Here is a 20477-nt window from a genome sequence, read left to right as displayed (position 1 = left end):
GTGCGCCAAGACGGTTCAGTCATGTCCGACTCTGTGCAACCCATGGACTGCAGCCCGCCAGGCTCCTCTATCCATGGGATTCTCCACACAAGAATACTGGAGTGAGTTGCCGTGCCCCTCTCCAGGGAATCTCAAAATTATATTAAAAAAAAGACTGGGGAACAGAAGCCCTAGAAGGAGGAACAGTATGGCCAAAGGCAGGCGAGTGGCAGAAATGAGTCTTCTGTGGAGGTAGAAAGGAGGGAGGGCTGGGGCGGAGGCCCAGAAGAGCGGGTGGGAAGGTGCGGGGGTATCTGGTTCTTTCACACTTGGAGTAGGACAGGAGGACTCCGTGGGGTCGTGCGTGTGGACACTGGCACAGAGGGAGCTCAGTGAACGGTGCATCTGGCCTGAGAAGTTGGACAAAGTGAAAGGAAAAGGAAGGAGGGGACAGGCAGGAACTCAGCCCAAGTCCAGGACACAGGCCTCCCTCCATGGACCACCTCTGGGCCTCCCAGCCATGCATGAGTGGCCTAAGGCATGGCCACAGAAATGGTCCAACCTACTGCCCACTCCCACTGTTGACCCCATGGTCCCTGGAGGCCCAGCTGCTCTTTTGGGTGCCAGCCCTCCAGCCCTGGCCCTGAGTAGGTGGGTGCCGCATGCCTGTCTCACCGGTTTGACTGTACAATAGCCTCTGAGGGGGTAGCAATTGGGGGGATGCTGTTACTAATGCTGCAAAGGACTCCTGGAGAATCCCAGCATGTGTGTGTGTGTGTGTGTATAAGAAAGAGACGGACTGCACACTGGGGACCAGTTAGAACCTCAAAGGCAACAGGCTTTGTTCCTTCTGAACTGGGCGCTGGGAAGCCCAGCCCAGGGGGTGCTGGAGGGTATGGGGTTGCTCCTTCCCTTGGGCAGGTAGCTGCAGCCTCCACACAGAGTGACTCAGAGCATCCTGACCCTGGTGCCTGAGGAAGGTGTTCCCTGCAGCAGGTTAGAGAGGGTGAGGGTAATTCTTGTAAGAAATGGGGAAGGGGGTTTCCAATAAAAGCCATCTCTGGCCTCAGTTCTCCTGGCTGCTAGAGAGTAAGCACGAAGCTAGAAAGGCCAAAAAAACCATGCACTTCTTTGCTTCACCTCTTTCTCTCTCCTTTTCTCCCTCTCTCCCTCCCTCTCTCTCCTCTTTTCTCCCAACCTTTCTGTCCTGATCTCTCCCTCTCATGCCAACGTTAGCCAGCGGTTTCCATCTCTACAACATCTTTGGTTTCTCTCTGTCTGCATGTTCGAATCTTACATAATAAAGTTGTCGATCCTGAGCCGGCCCACGGGTGCCCAGCTGGGCCTTTGTTTCTGCCTGTGGGGTCAAGGCCCTCAGTGCACGGGGACATTCTGCTCCTTAGATAGCCTGGGACTTTCCTTTGACCCTTCCCCAGGGTAGCCAAAGCCCTCCGTGGCCTAGTTTCTGTCTCCAGCCTGCACTGTTCAGCCCTCTGATCCCTGGTCCTTCCTCTGTACCCCACCCAGCTCTGTCTGCACAGTGGGGGGCTGCTGCAGGAACAGCTGGGGCCTCTGGAAACCACTGAACCCTTCACACACCTGCCAAGGAGACTGGGGAGACACAAATCAAAGCTGGGGAAACCCTCTCTGTCAATGGAAATGTCACAGCCATCTCTTGACCCAGCCAGTCACCCTGGGTAGCCTGCCCTCCAGCTCTTCAGCTCCATGGACCTGGCAGGGATACTGAACAATACGTTGTCCCAAAGACCTGACCTCCCAGTGCTTAGAGGTTCAACTAAGTCTCCCACAGTGCCTCCAGGTAGCCCTGCTACCTCTTAAAACTCACTATGGATGGGCTCCAAATTGTAGTCTGCTCAGGAAGATCCCCTGGAGAAGGAAATGGCAACCCACTCCAGCATTCCTGCCTGGGGAATCCCATGGACAGAGGAGCCTGGCAGGCTACAGTCCATGGGGTCGAAAAAGAGTTGCACATGACTTAGCGACTAAATAACAGACTAGAACAAAAGAGGCCTCCCTGGTTCTTCAGGCACGGAAGCAGCTGGACCAGTCTGGTCAGTTTCTGTCCTGGGCTTTGACCTAGGCATCCTGGCTCCTGGCCACACTGGCTGGAGGATGGGAAGTGACTGCCAGGTGAAGGGGAACAGGTGTGTACCCCCACAAACCCCACCTCTAGGCACCTCGCTGGGGCTGCTCCCTGGGGCCGGCAAACCCAGAGGTGGGACTGGGATATTACTTGTGTTTATAGGGAAGATGGAGCATCCACAAAACACTTCATCTGTCCCTAAAGTGGCTTCATGGCTTCTGGGTGGGGAGCTGCCAAAAAACACATTCAGTGAAAGCTTGTGAGTCGGTGGTTCAGTCTGTGTCGAGGGGACCCATCGCCCAGACCTGCATCTCCCCCCACCCACTTCACAGGAAAAGGAAGGGCACATCCATATTCCCCCAAGTCTTCCTCTTTCCCTTCCTCCATCCCTCTCCGACCTTCCAGTTTCTTAATGTTGTGGAAGCTGACACCAACTACTCTCAAAAGAAATGTTTAATAATCTGTTGCTTAATAGAATCCAGCTAGTTGTTTTCAAAATAATTGTTTGCACCAGTGAGTTAATCATTTTGTATTATCCTCCCTATATGTCTCTAGCCTTATTGTCAAATATTTTCACGTCAGAGATACTCAGAGGGCCAACAGCAGGCACCTCCATCCTTTGCCCTTCTAGCTTGGCTGAGGGCAGGGGCCCCATCCCTTCTCCCCAGGGACTGTGAAGAAGACGTGGGGCTGGAGAAGATTGTACATTGCTAAGCATTCTTTCCTCTACCTCCCTTTCCCTCACCACTCCTCCTTTCGCTGTTATTCCTTGGATTGATAAAATTCAGTAAAAATTTATTAAGTGACTTTTACAGTTAAAATTTATTGAGGACTTACTGTGTGCCAGACAATGTGCAATTGGGCTTAATTTCACACTTGATATCTCATGAGTCATTATGATGATCCCATAAAGTAGTTTTCCTCTTAAAAATTTTTTTTTAATATTTATTTATCTTTGACTGTGCTGGGTCTTCCCTGGTGGTCCAGTGGCTAAGACTCCATGCTTCCAATGCAGGGGACCCCAGTTCAATTCTTGGTCAGGAAACTAGATCCCACAGGACGAAATGTAAAAATCCCACATGCTGCAACAAAGACCCAGCACAGCCAAATAAATACCAAAAAATAAAAAGTATGCAATGATGCCACTTCCAACGGACTCTGCTGACAGCGGTTCTGGAAGATCTAAGCAGACAGGAGTTATTTGTAATTAACAAATTCACCCATTGAAGATAAAACTGTAGCTAAGACTTGGCCTTAGCTCTGAAGTGGGTCTTTGTTGTTGCATGGACTTTCTTCAGTTGCAGCGAGCGGGGGGACCACTCTTCGTTGCAGTACGAAGGCTCTCATTGCGGTGGCTTCTCCAAATCACCAGGGGCTACGTTGGCTGCTTGGTGCTTCCTTTTCCTTTTCTTTTAAAAATAACCATAGTGGGCTTAGGGGGCAGTTTCCATTTTTTCTGCATCAGAGATGGCTTTTCCGCTAGGGTGGTTTTGGCATCTCTCAGTCTGTCTGGACATGACAACTGCATCTCGTGGGAACAGCAGCGGGTCCTCTGTGATCACACAACACTACACTGAAGGAAGCAGCAACAATACTATCCAGCCAGTCAACAAACATTCGTGAAACGCTTACTACGTGTGGTTTATTCTTAGGCCCAGCTGTGAAGGGTGGAAGGTGCAAAAATGCTAGATGCTGAATGTCCAAGAGGTTTTCCTGGTTGTTTTTTTCCCACATCAGCTCATTTTCTACGAAGAGCAGTCAACTTGCAGCTTTTTCTGAAAGCAAACTCTGCACCAAGAGCTGGTCCAAGCACTTTGCAGGTGTTGATGCATTTCATCCTTATCTCAACCGTATGAGTTCGGTATTGCCTCCATTTGACACATCTTTCACAGAGACATGAAATGTAAGAGGGAATCTAGTCAAATACTCCCGTTCACAGAGAAACTGAGGCTCAGAGAGGAAAACTGACTTACTTGAAGCCACACAGGCATAGCTGTGAATGATGTCAGGTTTGCTGACTCCAAGGCTGAAGGTTTTTCCACCCCAAAAGCTGCTAAAAATGATCAACCCTGTGCCTAACCCCTTCCTTCTAGGTCACATCACAGCTGGGGCTCAGGCCCATGGGCTCATAAGCATTGTGGGCACTTGGGATGCTGCCAAGGGGCACCTTCACCCTCTAAACTCCTCCTTTGCAGCTGAATCCCACTGGCTGCTGATGCTTTCCAAGGAGCCAAATGTTAGAGAGGGTGAGAAATGGATTTTCCACTTGAGTTCATCCTCACTGGTCGTTGGTCAGTGTCCTGCTCCTGCTCAGTCACACAGTTCTGTCCAACTCTTTGCAACCCCATGGACTGTAGCCCGCCAGGCTCCTATCCATGGGATTCTCCAGGCAAGAATACTGGAGTGGGTTGCCATTCCCTTCTCCAGGGGATCTTCCCAACCCAAGGATCAAACCCTAGTCTCTTGTGCCTCTTGCATTGACAGGCGAATTCTTTACCACTGGGAAGCCCCTGTGGGTGTTCTGCTGCTGCTGCTGCTGCTAAGTCCACAAATCTATGCCTTCCTTAAGAACTGGATGGACCCAAGACATGCCCCTACGCAGGGCTGGGCATATCAAATCCTGACGGCTCCCCTCTCCTCCTCTGTCCCTGGACTGTGGCCATGCCAGCTGTCTCCATGCCCCACGGCTCACTTTAATATATACATATATATTTATTTGGCTATGCTAGGTTTTAGTTGCAGCATGCAGGATCTTCAGTCACAGGATGCTAACTCCTAGTTGCAGCATGTGGGATCTAGTCCTATGACCAGGGATTGAACCTGGGGCCCCTGCATTGAGAATCTTAGCCACTGGACTACCAGGGGAGTCCCCGACACGGCTTACTTTTTTGCCCTCATTTCCCTTCTGCCCAGGCTCCCCTCAAAACCTGGCTCCACATTATTTGTCAAAGAAGCAATTGGGAAATGGCCCCGAAGTGCCTGGATACAGACATGGCAAAAGAGCCTCCCCTCACAGGGAACACAGAGATGTTGAGGTTCTCCCTCTCGAGGCCTTGGAACAACATGGGACGGACTTGGGCTGCAACAGTGAGAGGACTTTCCCAAGGCCACAGCTGTGACCAAATGTGTGCTTGAAAAAAAAAAAATGCTTGCAGAGATTATTTTCAAAATGGCAACAATAGCTGTGTTAGGAGGGAGAGATTGTAATAATTTTCCCCTCTGGTTTTCAAACTTTGTGTAATACTGCTAGATTGCTTTTATGATAACAGCCATGAAACCAGCTCTCTCCGTGGAACTCACTTTCCCAAATAGCCCACCAGGCCTTGCTTTCTCCACTTCTCACACTCAACCAAACCCGCTGTTCTGAGTCACACTCGAGTCTCCCTTTGAGGACCTGTGGCTGTTGGGTTGGAGATTCAGGGTGCTCGGTCCCTGGCCCTCCCCTGGGGGTAGAGACCATATTTTACCTGTCCCCTTGGCATCCACACAGATTCATGCTCATCCTCTCTCCCTCACTGACATATACAAGGCCCCTCCCATGCACACGCACATTCTCACTCAGGCACATGTGCACACACTCTCCCCCAGTTCTCTGTAATCGGTACAGTGTGATGCTCACAACAGGGGCCCCAGAGCGGATCCTTCCCACCTTTCCTGATACTGGCTGACTTGTTGAGGGTTAGAGCCGAATATTGGATGAACCCCACCTAGATTCGGGTTTCCCTGGTGGCTCAGCGGTAAAGAATCTGCCTGCCAATGCAGGAGACATGGGTTCGATCCCTGAGTCAGGAAGATCCCCTGGGGAAGGAAGTGGCAACGCACTCCAATATTTTTTGCCTGGGAAATCCCATGGACAGAGCAGCTTGGCGGGCTACAGTCCATGGGGTTACAAGAGTCAGACAACGTAGTGACTAAACCACCAACCACGACCACCCACCTAAGTTCAGATGTTCATACTGACAAAACTACCTGAGTTATCTCTCATCTGGCAGAAGTCAAGGAGATTTTAGTGGCTTCAAATATTTTCTGGTAAAAGCTAACAAGAGAAAGTCTTAGAGTTGAAGTGCCTGAGTTTGAATTCTGGCTCCACCATTCACTGGCAGCATGACCTTGAGCAAGTTACAGAGCCTCTCTGTGCTCAGGAATAATTTCGGCTTCCCAGAGCTGTTAGGAGGACAGTATCACTTAATATTTGCAAAGCAGGTAGAACACTACCCAACAAGTTGTACATGCCATATAAATAAAAGAAGAAAGTAATTATTTAAATGAAACTGCATTAGCTGACCATTCATTCACTGCATCTTACTCATTCAGTACAAGTTTACTGAGCACCTACTGAGCTCATTAGGCCAGACATAAAGGGCACACATCCCACGACCTAGCAGGAAGCACACACACACATACACACACACAACGACAACAATAGGAAAAATTTTTTTTCTTTTAGAAAAGCATCATAATTCTAAGCAGAAATTTGCACATGATTCAAAGAAAGTCCAGAGAAAGATCATTTACCTATTACCATATAAACTCAAAAACAAAAACCTACGGTTCAATCCTTTGAATCTGTTTGAAACCTTGAATTGTTTCTGTTTTGTAAATTTAGACCCATTGGTACACCCAAGAGCGACTTCTCTTTCACTTTTCACTTTCATACATTGGAGAAGGAAATGGCAACCCACTCCAGTGTTCTTGCCTGGAGAATCCCAGGGACGGGGGAGCCTGGTGGGCTGCCGTCTGTGGAGTCGCACAGAGTCGGACACGACTGAAGCCACTTAGCAGCAGCAGCCTTTGGGAAAATATTCCCGTTCAGTGCCACCTATTCTGGATGTTTTTCCTCCTGCTTCCCTACCTGGGTCTCCCTGATCACCCAGAAAATAAATTCTGGGTTCGCCCCTAGTCCCAGTTAAGGCGTGGGGGAGGGGATATGGGTTTAATCAGACCAACCTTTACTCATTTTTAAAAAACTAACAACTATTCGGGAGAGGGACAAAGAGAATAGAGGAAACCTAGGTAACTAATAACGTCTCAATTGATGACCAGGCAGCAGTTGCATTTTTAAATCTTGGTGGTTTAACTCAAGTCACTTTGTGTGCTACATACGTACAGCTGGTTTAATAACTGATGGAAAAATGGAAATCAGTCAATCCGCACCCCTCCCCCAAATCCATTCTTTTGCGTGTAATCGCTTTTTAAATGCGCTGAATCCCGTCAAGCCGCTGTCTGTGCTCAGGCTGTCCACTCTGACCCTGCGGAGTCGGGATCGTCAGACGAGAGCCTCACACGGCTCCTGGCGGCGGCGCCGAGGCCCACCCACTCCTCTCTCCTGCTGCTGCCTGCGCGCCTACACCCCGCAAGGCGAACCGCTTTGGGAATCGCCCGGGACCTGCAAGGGGCGGCCGTCACTAGCTGCGGGCCGGGGTGTCGACCCCCCAGACCTTCCTCGGGGCCCAGGGGGAGCCCTCGTCACCCCCGAACTTCAGCGACAGACATGAGATCTGTCCGGACGTGAGATCTGGCGACTTTCCTAAAGTCCGGGAGCAGGAATCGCGTCGCCAGAGCCCGGACAGGAGCAAGCAGGCACAGGGACCCGCGAGTGCAAAGGACCGGAGACCAAGCGCTGCGATCCCGCGGGCTGGCCGGCAGCGGTGGCGACGGCGACGGCGGCGGAGGAACGGTAACCTACCGCCGGATGCTCGGTCGGCTCTCCGGAGATTGCGATATTGATCCAGGGCTCGCAGGCGCGGGGGACATTTATCTCCCCGGACTTTAAGGGGCAGGAAGGAGCTCCCAGGAACAGGGCGGGGGCGCGCTGGGGCAGATGGGGAATCTTCCGCCCCCTCCCGAGCTTTCTGTCCCGGGACCCGGGTCTACACGGGACGGGTGGGAGGAGGAACCCTGAGTCGGTTCCCAAAGCCTAGAGCGATTCCCCTCGCAGAGCTTGCTGCCCGGGTGGGCGGCCCCCCCCCCCGACCCCCACCCCCCAACACCAGCCAACATCCCCGCAGCTTCGCCACAATGATTTCTTTTTTTTTTTTTTCCCACCTGAGTTCTCCCCTTACCGCTCAACGCCGGCTCCAGAGGTCCAAGAAGAGGGTGTTGGCCTGCCCCTTAAACCCCGGCCGCCCCCGGACCTGGGCACAGTTCTGCTCAGTGACACCCAATCACACCCTCCGCATCACACCCACTGCCCACGGAGCCAGCCCTGCGCGCCCGGAACTGGGGGCCCCCGGTGCTCGAGGGCTGACTGGCTCGCTCTTACCTTGACAAGCCGGAGCTGCGGGCACCGTCCCATCCTCGGGCTCGCTCGGTCACCGTGCTGGATGCCTGGGTCCCCGGGACATCCCGGCGGGGGCGGGCTCGGGCTGCGCGGGGTGGGCGCCGAGCTTCTGTGTCGCCGCCGGTGGCGGAGGTGCCCGGTTCCGCGCTCTCCGGCTCCGCAGCCCGGCCCGGAGGGCTCTCGCTCTCCCCTTCCCGGGCAAGTCCAGCCGCCGCTTCCTGACTCAGCCCGGCCCGCGGCCGCCTCTCGCCCGCCGCGAGCCCGCCTCGCCCCCGCCGTCTCCCCCTCAGTCTGCGCGGATACTCGCCGCGGCTCCCCGCCCCCTCGCCTGGGCGTCCCTTCCCCTCCTTTCCTCTGCCCTCCCCTCCGCTCCCTCCTCAGCGCCTCGCCCCTCCGCTCCCTCCCCCGCCCCGCCTCCTCTGCCCCGGCTCGTTCCGGGGGGCGGCTCCCCGCGCCCTAACGGCGCTGACCCCCTTTCCTCGAGCCGGGTTTGCGGCAATCGGCGGGGTGCACTGGCAGCGCTGGCGGCCGCCGCAGCCTGGGGAGAAGCTGGGGCGGGGGGTGGGGGGGTGGTGTGGGAGAGGAGGCAGCTTCCCTCCTTCCGCCGGATTTCAGGTTGGGGCCCGAGGAGTCCAGGAGAGTCCGAGGGGGTCCTGGGGGGCTCAGGTGAATCTATAAGAGAGAAGCTATTGGAGGCTGGGGAATAGGGCAGCCCGGACTGAGCAGTGCCGCCGCGGAAGCCGGGTGAAGCTGGGCGCTGCGTTCGGGCAGTTCTCTCCCTGCCGCGGGGCGGGGAGAAAGTCCCCGCCGCCCCCACCTCAGCGGGGCGAGGGCCAGATCCCCGCGCCTTTGGCACTGACACGCCAGGAGCGCGCTGAGGTGTGACAGCTCTGAGGGAGGAACCCTTCTCATTCATTCATTCGTTCGTAAATTCATTCTACTAACTAAGCGCCTGCCCAGTTTGGTCCCGCCAAGGAGGTGAACCTAGGAACCCCAAGAGCAGGCGAGATGGCGGTGCCGGTCTGGACTAGCTGCCCTCTGACCACGGAGGAGGGGGAGTGTCGAGCGCGCATTGCGCTACAGAGGGGATAGTGGCTGGGAATCCAATGGACTGGGCGAGGAGTAGGCCACAGCGCCCCCTCTCGGCCGAGCGCTCAGGGTAGGGTCAGCCGCCCCGCCAGATCTCCTGGCCTCCATCCACCTTGGCTCCCTAGCTCCCCATCCCGCCCCCAGCATTGGGAAGCAGCTCCCGACTTCTCCAGCCCCTTAAGACTTTCCCCTCCAGCTCTTCCAGATGGACAGAACTTTTAACTTCGATGTCTTCCTTCCTTCCACTAGAGCCGAAAGGCGGGTAAAAAAATGTAACTACCCCGCAGATCCTCCTGCAGCACCAGGAGCAACCCCTCACCAGGAAGCCTGAGCACCCAGGGTGGACCACACTCCCAGAATGGTGGTCCGCTGACTTGGCAACCCAACTCAGAATCTAACCTCCCTGGAGATTCTGTGCACTGCCGCGCCCACCCGCCTCCTTCCTTCCACCCACTTCTCAGCACATTCATGGGTCCAACTGCTTCTTCATTTAGACTGGGAGTTATTGTAAGATGCCTTGTGAGGAAGCTGAGGCGCATAGACGGGTAGTGGCCTGTCCACTACCTGTCACATAGCTAGTAAGCCTAGTTCTTAGCCTCCTGATTTCCAGTTCAAAGTGTCCCCAGGGCTGGGACTTGATGGGTCTGGGGCTCTGAAGTGAGGAGGGGCAGTGCCCAGGAAACCAACTGGTCACACTAGCTTAGCTACACTGGGTGGCACTTTCTAAATGAAGCTCGTGGTCCCGAGTCTTGAAAACACCCAGTTGGTTGTGTGTGTGCTTAGTTGCTCAATTGTGTCTGACTCTTTGTGACCCCATGGACTGTAGCCTGCCAGGTTCCTCTGTCCATGGAATTCTCCAGGCAAGAATACTGGAGTGGGTTGTCATTTCCTTCTCCAGGGGATCTTCCTGACCCAAGGACTGAACCAGGGTCTCCTGCACTGGCAGGCAGATTCTTTACCATCTGAGCCATTGGAGCTGGTCATGCTGAGCTTGACACAGACTCACCCCAACCAATCCCAAAGAGATGGATGTACCAACTAGGTTGCCAATTTATTGTTTTCAACAAAAATGAAATGCAAGGTAGTCCAGTATTCTTTCCTGGAGAATCCCATGGACAGAGGAGCCTGGCGGGCTACAGTCCATAGGGTCGAAAAGAGTGGGATAAGACTGAAGTGACTTCGATGCATGCACACACTAGATTCTGGAGTCAGCCTGAGTTTGAGTCTTGCCTCTTCTGCTTACAAGCTGTATGAACCTGGAAACTTATCTAATACTGCCTCAAGTATCTCATCTCTATAATGGAGCTAGGAATACCTCCCTCATAGGAGGAATGATGCCTGGCTTAGTGAAGGTTAGCTGTCATCACCACCATCACCACCACCATGATCATCATCATCGAGTGGACCAGATGCTCAAATGCATGGCCAGCGAGGTCCCTCCCCCTAGGCAGCTCTTTGTGGAAAGTCGAATTCTTGATGAGATGGTCACAGCAGCGATGGACTGTGGAATCAGAGGAGAGGAAGCTGGCAGGTCCTAAGGGAGGTGTGCCCAGGCCTGCAGAGCCCTTGCTCCCCAGCCTTGCTTGACCTTGGAGCTGACTGTCCAAGGACCAGACAGCTCTAGATTTCCAGATTCTGTTTCTCTGTGCTTAATAAACACCATTTCGCCTTTCCGAGCCCCTTCTGTCCTCTCCTTGACATGATCTTTAAATATGCTAATGCCATCGATCAGGCTGTAATCAAGTCTTGCTCTTCCGGCCTTTTTTTTTTGGCCTGGGATCCAGACCTTCTCTCTCTAAAGGGGAAACCACAGAGAGCACGTTTCATCCCCCTGCCCCTTCCCCTCCAGTTGACTGTGTTGGTTTCACTGACTTAACCTCCACACTGACCCCACCCCTGAGTGGGAAGAGAGGGCCTTCTGAATCTCTCCACGACCTACTTATTTATAGTTTTGACCACCTCAGAGGGGTTATGACAGCCTCAGGTTTAATACTCCTTCTGTAAAAGGGTTCTATATCCCTTTTTATTTGTCCTGAGATTGCCTCCTCCCACTTTCAAGGGCCCTTTCTGCCCTTCCCCTCCTCAATCCCAGCTGCTTCAGCCAATCAGCCTAATGGCTCAGGCTGGTCTCCTTAGCAGCCTTTTCAATCCTCCTCAGGACTGCTTTTTGCTCCATTCTAGCATCTCCTTCCCAGACAGACCTTTCCCAAACTCTCTTTGGACCCCTCCCTTGTCCTCTCTTCTTCCTGTCTGACCCCAGACCGGAATCAGCTTTCATTCATTGAACCAGCCAGTTTTGGAAGACAAGAGAAATATGAGGAATCCAAACAGAAATAAAAGACAATGCCATGTCCTTCCAAACAGTAGGAGAGACAGATATGAGAACAGGTAGCGACGGGAGGGACCCAGTGAAAGGGGACTGAGCAAGCCCTCCTCTGCCGTTGGCTTAACCAGTGTGGTCCATGGTCTGGAGCTGTATGTCTCAGAACACTTGTGATGAAAAACCAGTTCTTGAATTTTAAATTTCTAATCTGTTGCAGAATGATACAATTGCAAAATATAGTAGGAATTGAATTATTAGAAAAAGGAAGCAATGAGAAAGACATACAAACCCAATATTCAGAACATAATAAGAATTCAGTAACTGTAATCTATTATAATTTCTGATCTCATGACTTACAAAAATAAGAAAAAAAATAAATAGAAAGGAAAAGCCCAATTAAAAAAATTATTAGATCCAATAGACATAAAACTACTCTATCAAATTGCTTAAAATTTTTTACATGCTTACTCTCAATTTCTACACCTACCTTGTCATGACTGGCGACAAATAGTTTGCAGGCAGATCATGCTTGGATAGCGCTAGAATGCTTCTGAAGTATGAGGTCAGGAATGTGGCCTCATGGAGGGAGCAGCTTATAAAATTGCGTGAACATCGGGGGACATGGTGTTAATTACTCAATCAATCTGTGCATTCATTCAACAAACATTTAATGAGCAGCAACTATATCCCAGTTGCCATTAGATGCCAAAGCTAATAAAGATGAATATAACAGGGCCATAGCCCTTAAGATGTTCAGACTGGAAGGGGAGACAAGCTGCTTTGATGAATAATTAAAACCTAGTGAATTTAGGTCAATAATAGACCAGGCATCATGGGCATAGAGGGAGAAATATGAATTCTGCTCAGGGCCAACGGGGAAGGTCTATCACGTAAGTGATATTGTGCTGGGGTCTGAAAATGGAGAGGCAGGTGTTGAATTCCATGTAGCTTGCCAGCACTCAAGGGATGGGGGTACAATGACTGGGTGATATTATTTATTCTCTCATTTAGAACAACAGATAATAACAATACTAATGAAGATTTGTGGGGCAGTTTGTGCCACGTAGCTCTTTTACAAACACTTTCTCATTTAATCCTTATCTGAGCTCAGAAGTTGATAGCTTGGCCGGGGTCACATGACAGGATTCCATCCCGTGTCCCCAGCTTCCACTCCACGGAGCAGTTGACTTGAGCCTATTCCTTCAGGGAGCTGTGATATCACCTAGAGGAGGCCCTGGCTCCAGGAAAACAATGCTCTAAGACAAGTCTTTCCCTTTTTGTTTTCCAAGTGGATGGAAAAACAGAGGCAAGCTACATGACAGAGCTTAACAGTGACAGCAGACACTGTCTGCCAGGTGGGGCGCTGGGTCAAAGAGGCTCCTCAGGTGACCTGCCTACTCCTCCTCCTGACACTGAGTTTATATCAACCAAGGGCAAATGTGCTTACCGTGGACACCATTACCATATTTTTGCATGTATTAAGTGTGGCCAAGAGGGCCATTGAAGTTGTTTATTTTTAAGAGAAGTTTTTTTTTTTTTTTTTTTTTTTAAGGTGCACTGCAGTAAGAAGGGTTGACACCCTGGGAACATTCTGGAAGTGGAAACAGATCAGAGGTGCCAGTCATAAGTGCAGAGTCAAAAGGAAGGGCACATACTCGCATATCTTTACAGAGGAATATCATCCCTCTAGCCTAGACCAGTGGTTCTCAGCTAGGAGGGCTCCTGCCTCCCAGAGGACATTTAGCAAAGTCTGGAGACATTTCTGGTTGTCACAACTGGGAATGTTGCTGACATTTGGTGGGTAGAGGCCAAATATACCACTAAACATCCTGCAAAGTTCAAGACAGCCTCCACAGCACAGAAATGCCTCATTCAACACAGCCACAGTCCTAAGATCGAAGCAGTGAAGCCTAGACAAGAGTTTGGTACCATGGACAGCAGAAACCAGGCTTTCCACAGGGCTACACTCCAAATCCAGACATTTGACTCTGTCTGAAAATCATCGGAGGACAAGTTTCCTACTCTATACTTCCTGAATTCCATCATTTCCAAAACACTGAGGCCCCAAGGAAGGCACTGGGGTGAAACCAATGGTGGAGACATCCTGCTCAAGGCCACCTGGCTGGTAATTAGTAAACCCAGGATTTGAGGACTCTGGGGTCTTTGTGAATATTCCTCATCCCTTCACCACGTTGGCAGCCAGCCCTCCTTCTCCTCTGCCTCCCCTAATTAGGGGTTAGGGTCAGGGTTAGGGTTAGGGGTTAGGGGTTAGGGTTAGGTATAGTTTGTCCCTTTTTTCCTATTCATAAAATCCCATTTATACCTAGGAGAGTTCTCATAGAAACCTGCTGGTCTAATAAGTAAGGTGGTATTATTTCCATTTTACAGATCACTAATTGAAGTCTAGACGTTAAATATACAATGTGCCCATCTGTCCGCTGAAGAGCTCTGAGCTCCTGGAGGGCAGACAGCTTCCCCGTTCATCTCAGCCATCTCAGCCTCCAGCAAAGTCCTGTGTTCCAGCAGATACCAAAGGAAGTGTTTTCAGTTAATGGTCAGTTTTACCAGTGGATTAGACCCCAGACTCCTGCATCCAGGGCCTCTGTAGCATCCATCCTCTTCTGGGTCCTTCTCATCACCAGTGAGGCACCCGCTCTTCTGGAGTTTGACCTTACCATTCCCCCTCCTCTCACAGACAGACAGTTACAGCTTCTTGGTGGGAAGCCACAGAACTGAGCCCCAGTCTGGCCTTTTCCCTTAGAGGTTCAGGTCAGAAGAGATTCTCCCTCAGGGTTCCTGGGAATACCTTCACTGTCTCCAGAGAAGCACATAAAATCTGGCCACCCTGACCTTCACTGGCCACTTACAATTCATAGAACGAGACAAAACGGCTTCTCAATCAACTGCAATATGTGAACCTCATGTGGACCCTGATTCTAACAAACTGTAAACAAACAAACATCCTAATAAACAATTGGAAATATGAATTCTGATGAGATATTTTAAAGTGTGATAATGGCACTGTGGTTATATACTTAAAATGAATCCTAATCTTTTAGAGATACAAACTGAAATATTTACAGGGGAAATGACATGATGTCTGGGATTTGCTTTGAAGTGATATGAAAATACATCATGAGAAACACTGGGCTGGAATAAGCACAGGCTGGAATCAAGAATGCCAGGAGAAATGTCAAAAACCTCATATACAGATGACACCACCCTTATGGCAGAAAGTGAAGAGGAACTAAAGAGCCTCTTGATGAAAGTGAAAGAGGAGAGTGAAAAAGTTGGCTTCAAGCTCAACATTCAGAAAACTAAGATCATGGCATCTGGTCCTATCACTTCAGAGATGGGGAAACAATGGAAACACTGTCAGACTTTATTTTTGGGGGCTCCAAAACCACTGCAGGTGGTTATTGCAGCCATGAAATTTAAAAACGCTTACTCCTTGGAAGGAAAGTTATGACCAACCTAGATAGCATATTAAAAAGCAGAGATATTACTTTGCCAACAAAGGTCCATCTAGTCAAGGCTATGGTTTTTCCAGTGGTCATGTAAGGATGTGAGAGTTGGACTATGAAGACAGCTGAGCGGCGAAGAATTGGTGCTTTTGAACTGTGGTGTTGGAGAAGACTCTTGAGAGTCCCTTGGACTGCAAGGAGATCCAACCAGTCCATCCTAAAGGAGACCAGTCTTGGGTGTTCATTGGAAGGACTGATGCTGAGGCTGAAACTCCAATACTTTGGCCACCTCATGCGAAGAGTTGACTCACTGGAAAAGACCCTGATGCTGGGAGGGATTGGGGGCAGGAGGGGAAGGGGACGACAGAGGATGAGATGGCTAGATGGCATCACCGACTCAATGCACATGAGTTTGGGTGAACTCTGGGAGTTGGTGATGGACGGGAGGCCTGGCATGCTGCAATTCATGGGGTCACAAAGAGTCGGACATGACTGAATGACTGAACTGAACAGGAAAGGAGGAAGTGGATGAGGATAGTGATGAAACAAGACTGGCCATGAGTTGTTAATTGTTGAATCTGGGTGATGGGCACATGGCAGGATATGGTAACAATTTTGTCTATTTTTCTGTATTCATAGCATGTGAGAGCTGCCTGAGACCTCTTAGGGACTGTATGGGCCAGAGATTCCAAACAATTTTCTGTGCAACTCCCAAGATTCTAAAAAGTTGCCCCAAGGACTGATGCTTGAAATGGGGTTGGGGGAGAAGCTGGTGATAAGGAGACTGGATAGGGGGCTCTGAGACTTCACTTTTGCTTGAACCAGTTTTATACTGGGGAAAGGATTTCACTTTGGGAAAACGATTCCACCCAGAAGAAGAAGCAATTTTTCTAAGACAAGCTATGTTAGGACAGGGCTGGACAGAGCCCAGTCTCCTGCCTCTTGGCCTCCTTTGCTCTGTATTGATGCCCCACAGCCCCTGCAAGATACAAGGGGGAACCTGAAGCCTAGGTTTAGTGAGCCACAGCCCAGATAGGGGCAGGGCTGTACCATCCATCCCCCAAGGTGCTCGTGGGCATGCAGCCTCCGTGGGCCACGCATTGCCGGATTTCCAAAGCCAGGCCTGTGGCTCTGAGCCAGCCTCAGCTTTGCCGGCTGCCATCTGGCCAAGCCCCAGTGGTTCAGCTGGATGCCAGCCAGCACCTCCAGGCATGCCTGAGCCGGAGAAGTGCTAACCAGAGCGCAGCCCACCGGACACATGGCAGCAGCTCATTCCAGAAGAAGGCCTCACACTTGCTCCTTCCTAAGGCCCTACTGTGTGAGAGGACTGGCCTGAGACTGGCCAGACCGTTCTATCCCGATGTGGTCAGGGGAAGGGGTGATAAAGGCTGGAATTATTGGATACCACAAGCATGCCGCTTCCCTGGTGGCTCAGTGGTAAAGAATCCATCTGCAATGCAGGAGATGCGGGTTTGATCCCTGGGTGGGGAAGATCGCCTGGAGAAGGAGATGGCAACCCACTCTAGGACTCTTGCCTGGGAAATCCCATAGACAGAGGAGACTGGCAGGCTACAGTCCATGGGGTTGCTTAGAGCTGGACATGACTTAGCAACTAAAGAAGAACAACAGCAACTATAATCATCAGGCCACACAGGAAAGGAGAACAGAGGGCTCCTGAGTCATGAAGCAGAGGAGGGAAGAAAGAGAAATTACCTGTGAGACAGGTAGGAGATCCTGTCACAGGAAACAGAGCCTGGGAGGACTCGGGAGGGCATGAAGGAAGGTCAGAGATGAATGAGGCCAGGGCGGCTGCACAAGGGATCTCCTGTTTGCTCCTCCAAACCCCACACCCCACACTTTTCCCTCCCTGCAGAGCAGTCCAGGGCTGACTAGTGTGAACTGCAGGAATGGGCTTCCTCACCCTCCCACTTCCTGTTGGATTTGGCCAATAGGAAGCCCCGGCTGAAGATCAAAGGAAAGGAGGCGGGTGAGTTGGGATATTTAGCCCACCAGCTTTCTCCCTGTGGGGTATCTGTGGGCTGAGTATGTCCCTTGACTGAGGGTCCACGTGGCTCTCCTGGCAGCCTCTCTCTATGACTCTCCTTCAGGGTTCTGGTAACCTTCATCCACGGTTAACTACAAGAAATCCTATGGCTTCCCCACTCTGTGCAAATTTTTGTAAACAGTTCCTTTAATAATCCTTCTCACTTATCCAGATTCGGGTGGGCCATTCATTTCCCGGCTAAGACCTTGATCGATGCAGGCTGCTCAGAAGCTGACTTTGCAAATGTGATTGCACAATGAGCCTTTTTCTGCATGTAACCCTAGTGAACTGGAGGGATGTCAAGGCCTCCCCAGGGCGCCTGACTGGACTGAGGAAAGGGAAAAGGGTGAAGGGATGTGAGACAACCCAAAACAAAGGAGCAGAGACCCCAGTGGGGGGGCATCTAATTAGAGCTGTGGCTGGTGGAAGTGTCAGGAGCAGACCTGGGGGGTCCCCCCAAACCTCGGTAGAAGGATGTTGTTATAGGGCAGGGGAGGGAAGGAGGTGGAGGGGTCCAGGACAAAGAGCCACAAGGCCAGGCTTGGCCCATCCCTCTCCAGCTGTGCTGAGGAAAAGAGCTGTGCATGGCACAACTCCAGGAGTGTCCTGGGTGTCTGGGCCCATGGCTGCTGGATTCCCAAGGATGAGCCCCTCTGACTGGACAGGAAACTCCTGCCCAACCTACCTTCCCACCTGGCTCTGGATTCTCCCTGGTAAATATCTGGAGGAAACCAGAATGAATCCTGGACACTGCCAATCTCCCTACCTTGGCACTTTTCCTCAAGCTCTCTCTGCCGGCTTCCTGGAGTGCTCTGGCCCTCTCTAGGATGGCTGGATTCTCCTCTTGGTGGCCATAGCACTCCAGGCCCACTTCTCTCCTCCATCAGTTGCCATCTTATCTTAGGGTTGTGTCCCCAGACTTGCCTCCTAGCCCTGGCCCAGCCGTTCCCTTGCTGTGTGATTTGGGGCAAGTCACATTTCCTCTCTGGATCTTAGTTTCCTTGGCTGTGAAAGGGTAGTAGCAGCAGGTGGGTGGTATGACAGGGGACCTTTCCTGTCCCTTTGAGGCTTGCATAAATCCATGGATCTGTGTCTTTTGTCCCACTGATAGATGATACAAGAGAGAGAGTATGCTTCACTCACTCATCCTTGTATTCCCCACAGCACTTAACAGAGGGCCCAGTCGGTAAGTGTTGGATGGATGGATGGGTGGGTGGGTGGGTGGATGGATGATAAATATCCCTGGAATGGAGGAAGGCAATTCATTCCATGGTCCTAAGTTGATAGAAATGTCCCCTGGGAACTTCCCACCGCCTCTGCCCACTCCCTGATTAATCCTGCGCATTCTCATTTGTAACCTCTCCTAAGAAAACCATCCCTTGACAGGTGCTTCGGGAACCAGCAGTAATTGTTATTCTTTAAAGAAACACGGGCTTCCCAGGTGGCAGAGTAGTAAAGCATCTGCCTGCCAATGCAGGAGACTCATTTTACTCCCAAGCTGCCCAAGCCACCCAAGCTTGGGCAGCTTGGGAGAAAATAAAAGTATTCATTATATTTCCTTGTGTTCTCTCTGGATTATTTTTAAATCCACAAGTTGCTTTTATAACAAAAGCTTTTTTAAAAGAAACTTTTTAAAAGTCATGATTTTTTTTATGACTTAAAAAGTTTGAATTCATGATAATTTTTATTTTGCTTCCTAGGAGGGGAACTGAGTCGGTGAGAATTGAGGCAAAGGTGGGGAGAAAGAAGACGACTCATTGTTGATTTAAAATTCTTCGGTGCCTTTGGACTTTTGTACTATGCGCGTTTACCATCTATTAAAAGATAAATACAAATGTAAGAAATCACTAATCTGGGACTTCCGTGGTGGACTGATGGTTAAGAATCTGCCTTGCAATGCATGGGACATGGGTTTGATTCCTGGTTGGGGAACTAAGATCCCGCATGCCAAGGGACAGGTAAGCCTGTGTGCAGCAACTATCGAAGCCTGCGCACCACAAATAGAGAGTCTGTGTGCCTCAGCAAAAGATTCTGCAAGATGTAATGAAGATCCTGTGTGCCCAACTAAGCCCCCAAATAAATAAATAAGATAGACAAAAACAAAGCATTAACCCACGTATAAATATTCTCACAGAGAAATGAAATGGTTGGACGGTTGGATGGCATCACTGATTCAATGGACATAAGTTTGAGCAAACTCTGGGAGATGGTGAAGGGTAGGGAAGCCTGGCGTTCTGCAGTCCATGGGGTCACAAAGAGTTGGACACAACTTAGTGACTGAACAACAAAAACAGAGAAACGAGGCTCTTTTACATGCAATAGCTCACTTAATCCTCACCACAACTCCAAGCAGCCATGACTATTCCTGTTTTTAGATGAGGAAACCAATACTCATAGAGGATTAAAGGTTTGCCCAAGTTCCTTAGTTGGTATGATGTGGCACTGAGACTCAGACTCTGGGTCTCTGGTCCTAAAGCAGGCTGCCAGTGAGGCTTAGTTTGCCAAATATACTTCCCTTACAGAAAAACAAATTGGCATTTTGATGTATGACTCAGTCTCTGGGAGGTTTGTTTATTGTGAGTCAGCCCCACTGAGCTCTCTTCCATTGGAGGCAACTGAAATAACAAAGTTCCCAATGGTGCAAAGTTGAGACTGAGACACAGGGCTGAGGAGACCCCACCAAACCTCAGACACAGCACTCCCCGCACCAACCATCACACCTCAGCTCCTCACCTGGACTCCTTGGAAATTTTACTTTAAACCGTACTAGCTCTAGGAACCCCTCACCAGTACCCTAGGCTAGCTCTTTGGGCTTCCTCTGGGCACTCAAAACACCCCTGTCCACAGTCTGCTTTCCCTGCTCCACCCTCAGTTCTATGCCTGTTCACAAGTCCACTCCGGTGCTCCTATCCCTGAGCCGAGAACACAGCAGGGGCTCAATAGGTATTTGTCAAATGAATAAACCAGTGGCCAGGTCCCTTCTGCCAGGTCACCCTTCTTGTCTCCTTTTCTATGTCCTGCACCTGTGCTGGAGTGCAGGAATATAGGAGATGGGTCCAGATGACACCCGAGGACACTGTGCTTAGAAACTGCAAGTCTATCTCAGGCCAGCGTGTGGCTCATCTGGTCAATGAAAGTGTCCTCTTTCCCAGGCTGTCCAGCCCCCGGTTCTAATTTCCCACAAGGCCCAGGGC

At 50.8% G+C, this 20477-nt stretch overlaps 1 protein-coding gene and 1 long non-coding RNA gene across 2 annotated transcripts in view; one reads left to right on the top strand and one right to left on the bottom strand.

Moving 5' to 3' along the window:
* CRHR1 (corticotropin releasing hormone receptor 1) overlaps positions 1-8378 on the bottom strand; it is a 51895-nt gene extending 43517 nt beyond the window's left edge. The window contains 1 exon segment of the mRNA NM_174287.1: positions 8346-8378. Within this exon segment, the coding sequence (NP_776712.1) occupies positions 8346-8378 (33 nt within the window).
* A 4929-nt stretch (positions 8379-13307) lies between these two features.
* LOC104975103 (uncharacterized) lies at positions 13308-19652 on the top strand. Its single transcript, XR_813427.4, has 3 exons — positions 13308-17226; positions 18395-18469; positions 18984-19652. It is a non-coding gene; the product is annotated as an uncharacterized lncRNA (long non-coding RNA).
* Positions 19653-20477: the final 825 nt, after the last annotated feature.

Source organism: Bos taurus, chromosome 19, assembly GCF_002263795.3.
Source record: "Bos taurus isolate L1 Dominette 01449 registration number 42190680 breed Hereford chromosome 19, ARS-UCD2.0, whole genome shotgun sequence".
NCBI lineage: Eukaryota > Metazoa > Chordata > Mammalia > Artiodactyla > Bovidae > Bos > Bos taurus.
The sequence above is the reverse complement of the archived record's forward strand: the minus strand, read 5'-3'. Positions and strand labels throughout refer to the sequence as shown.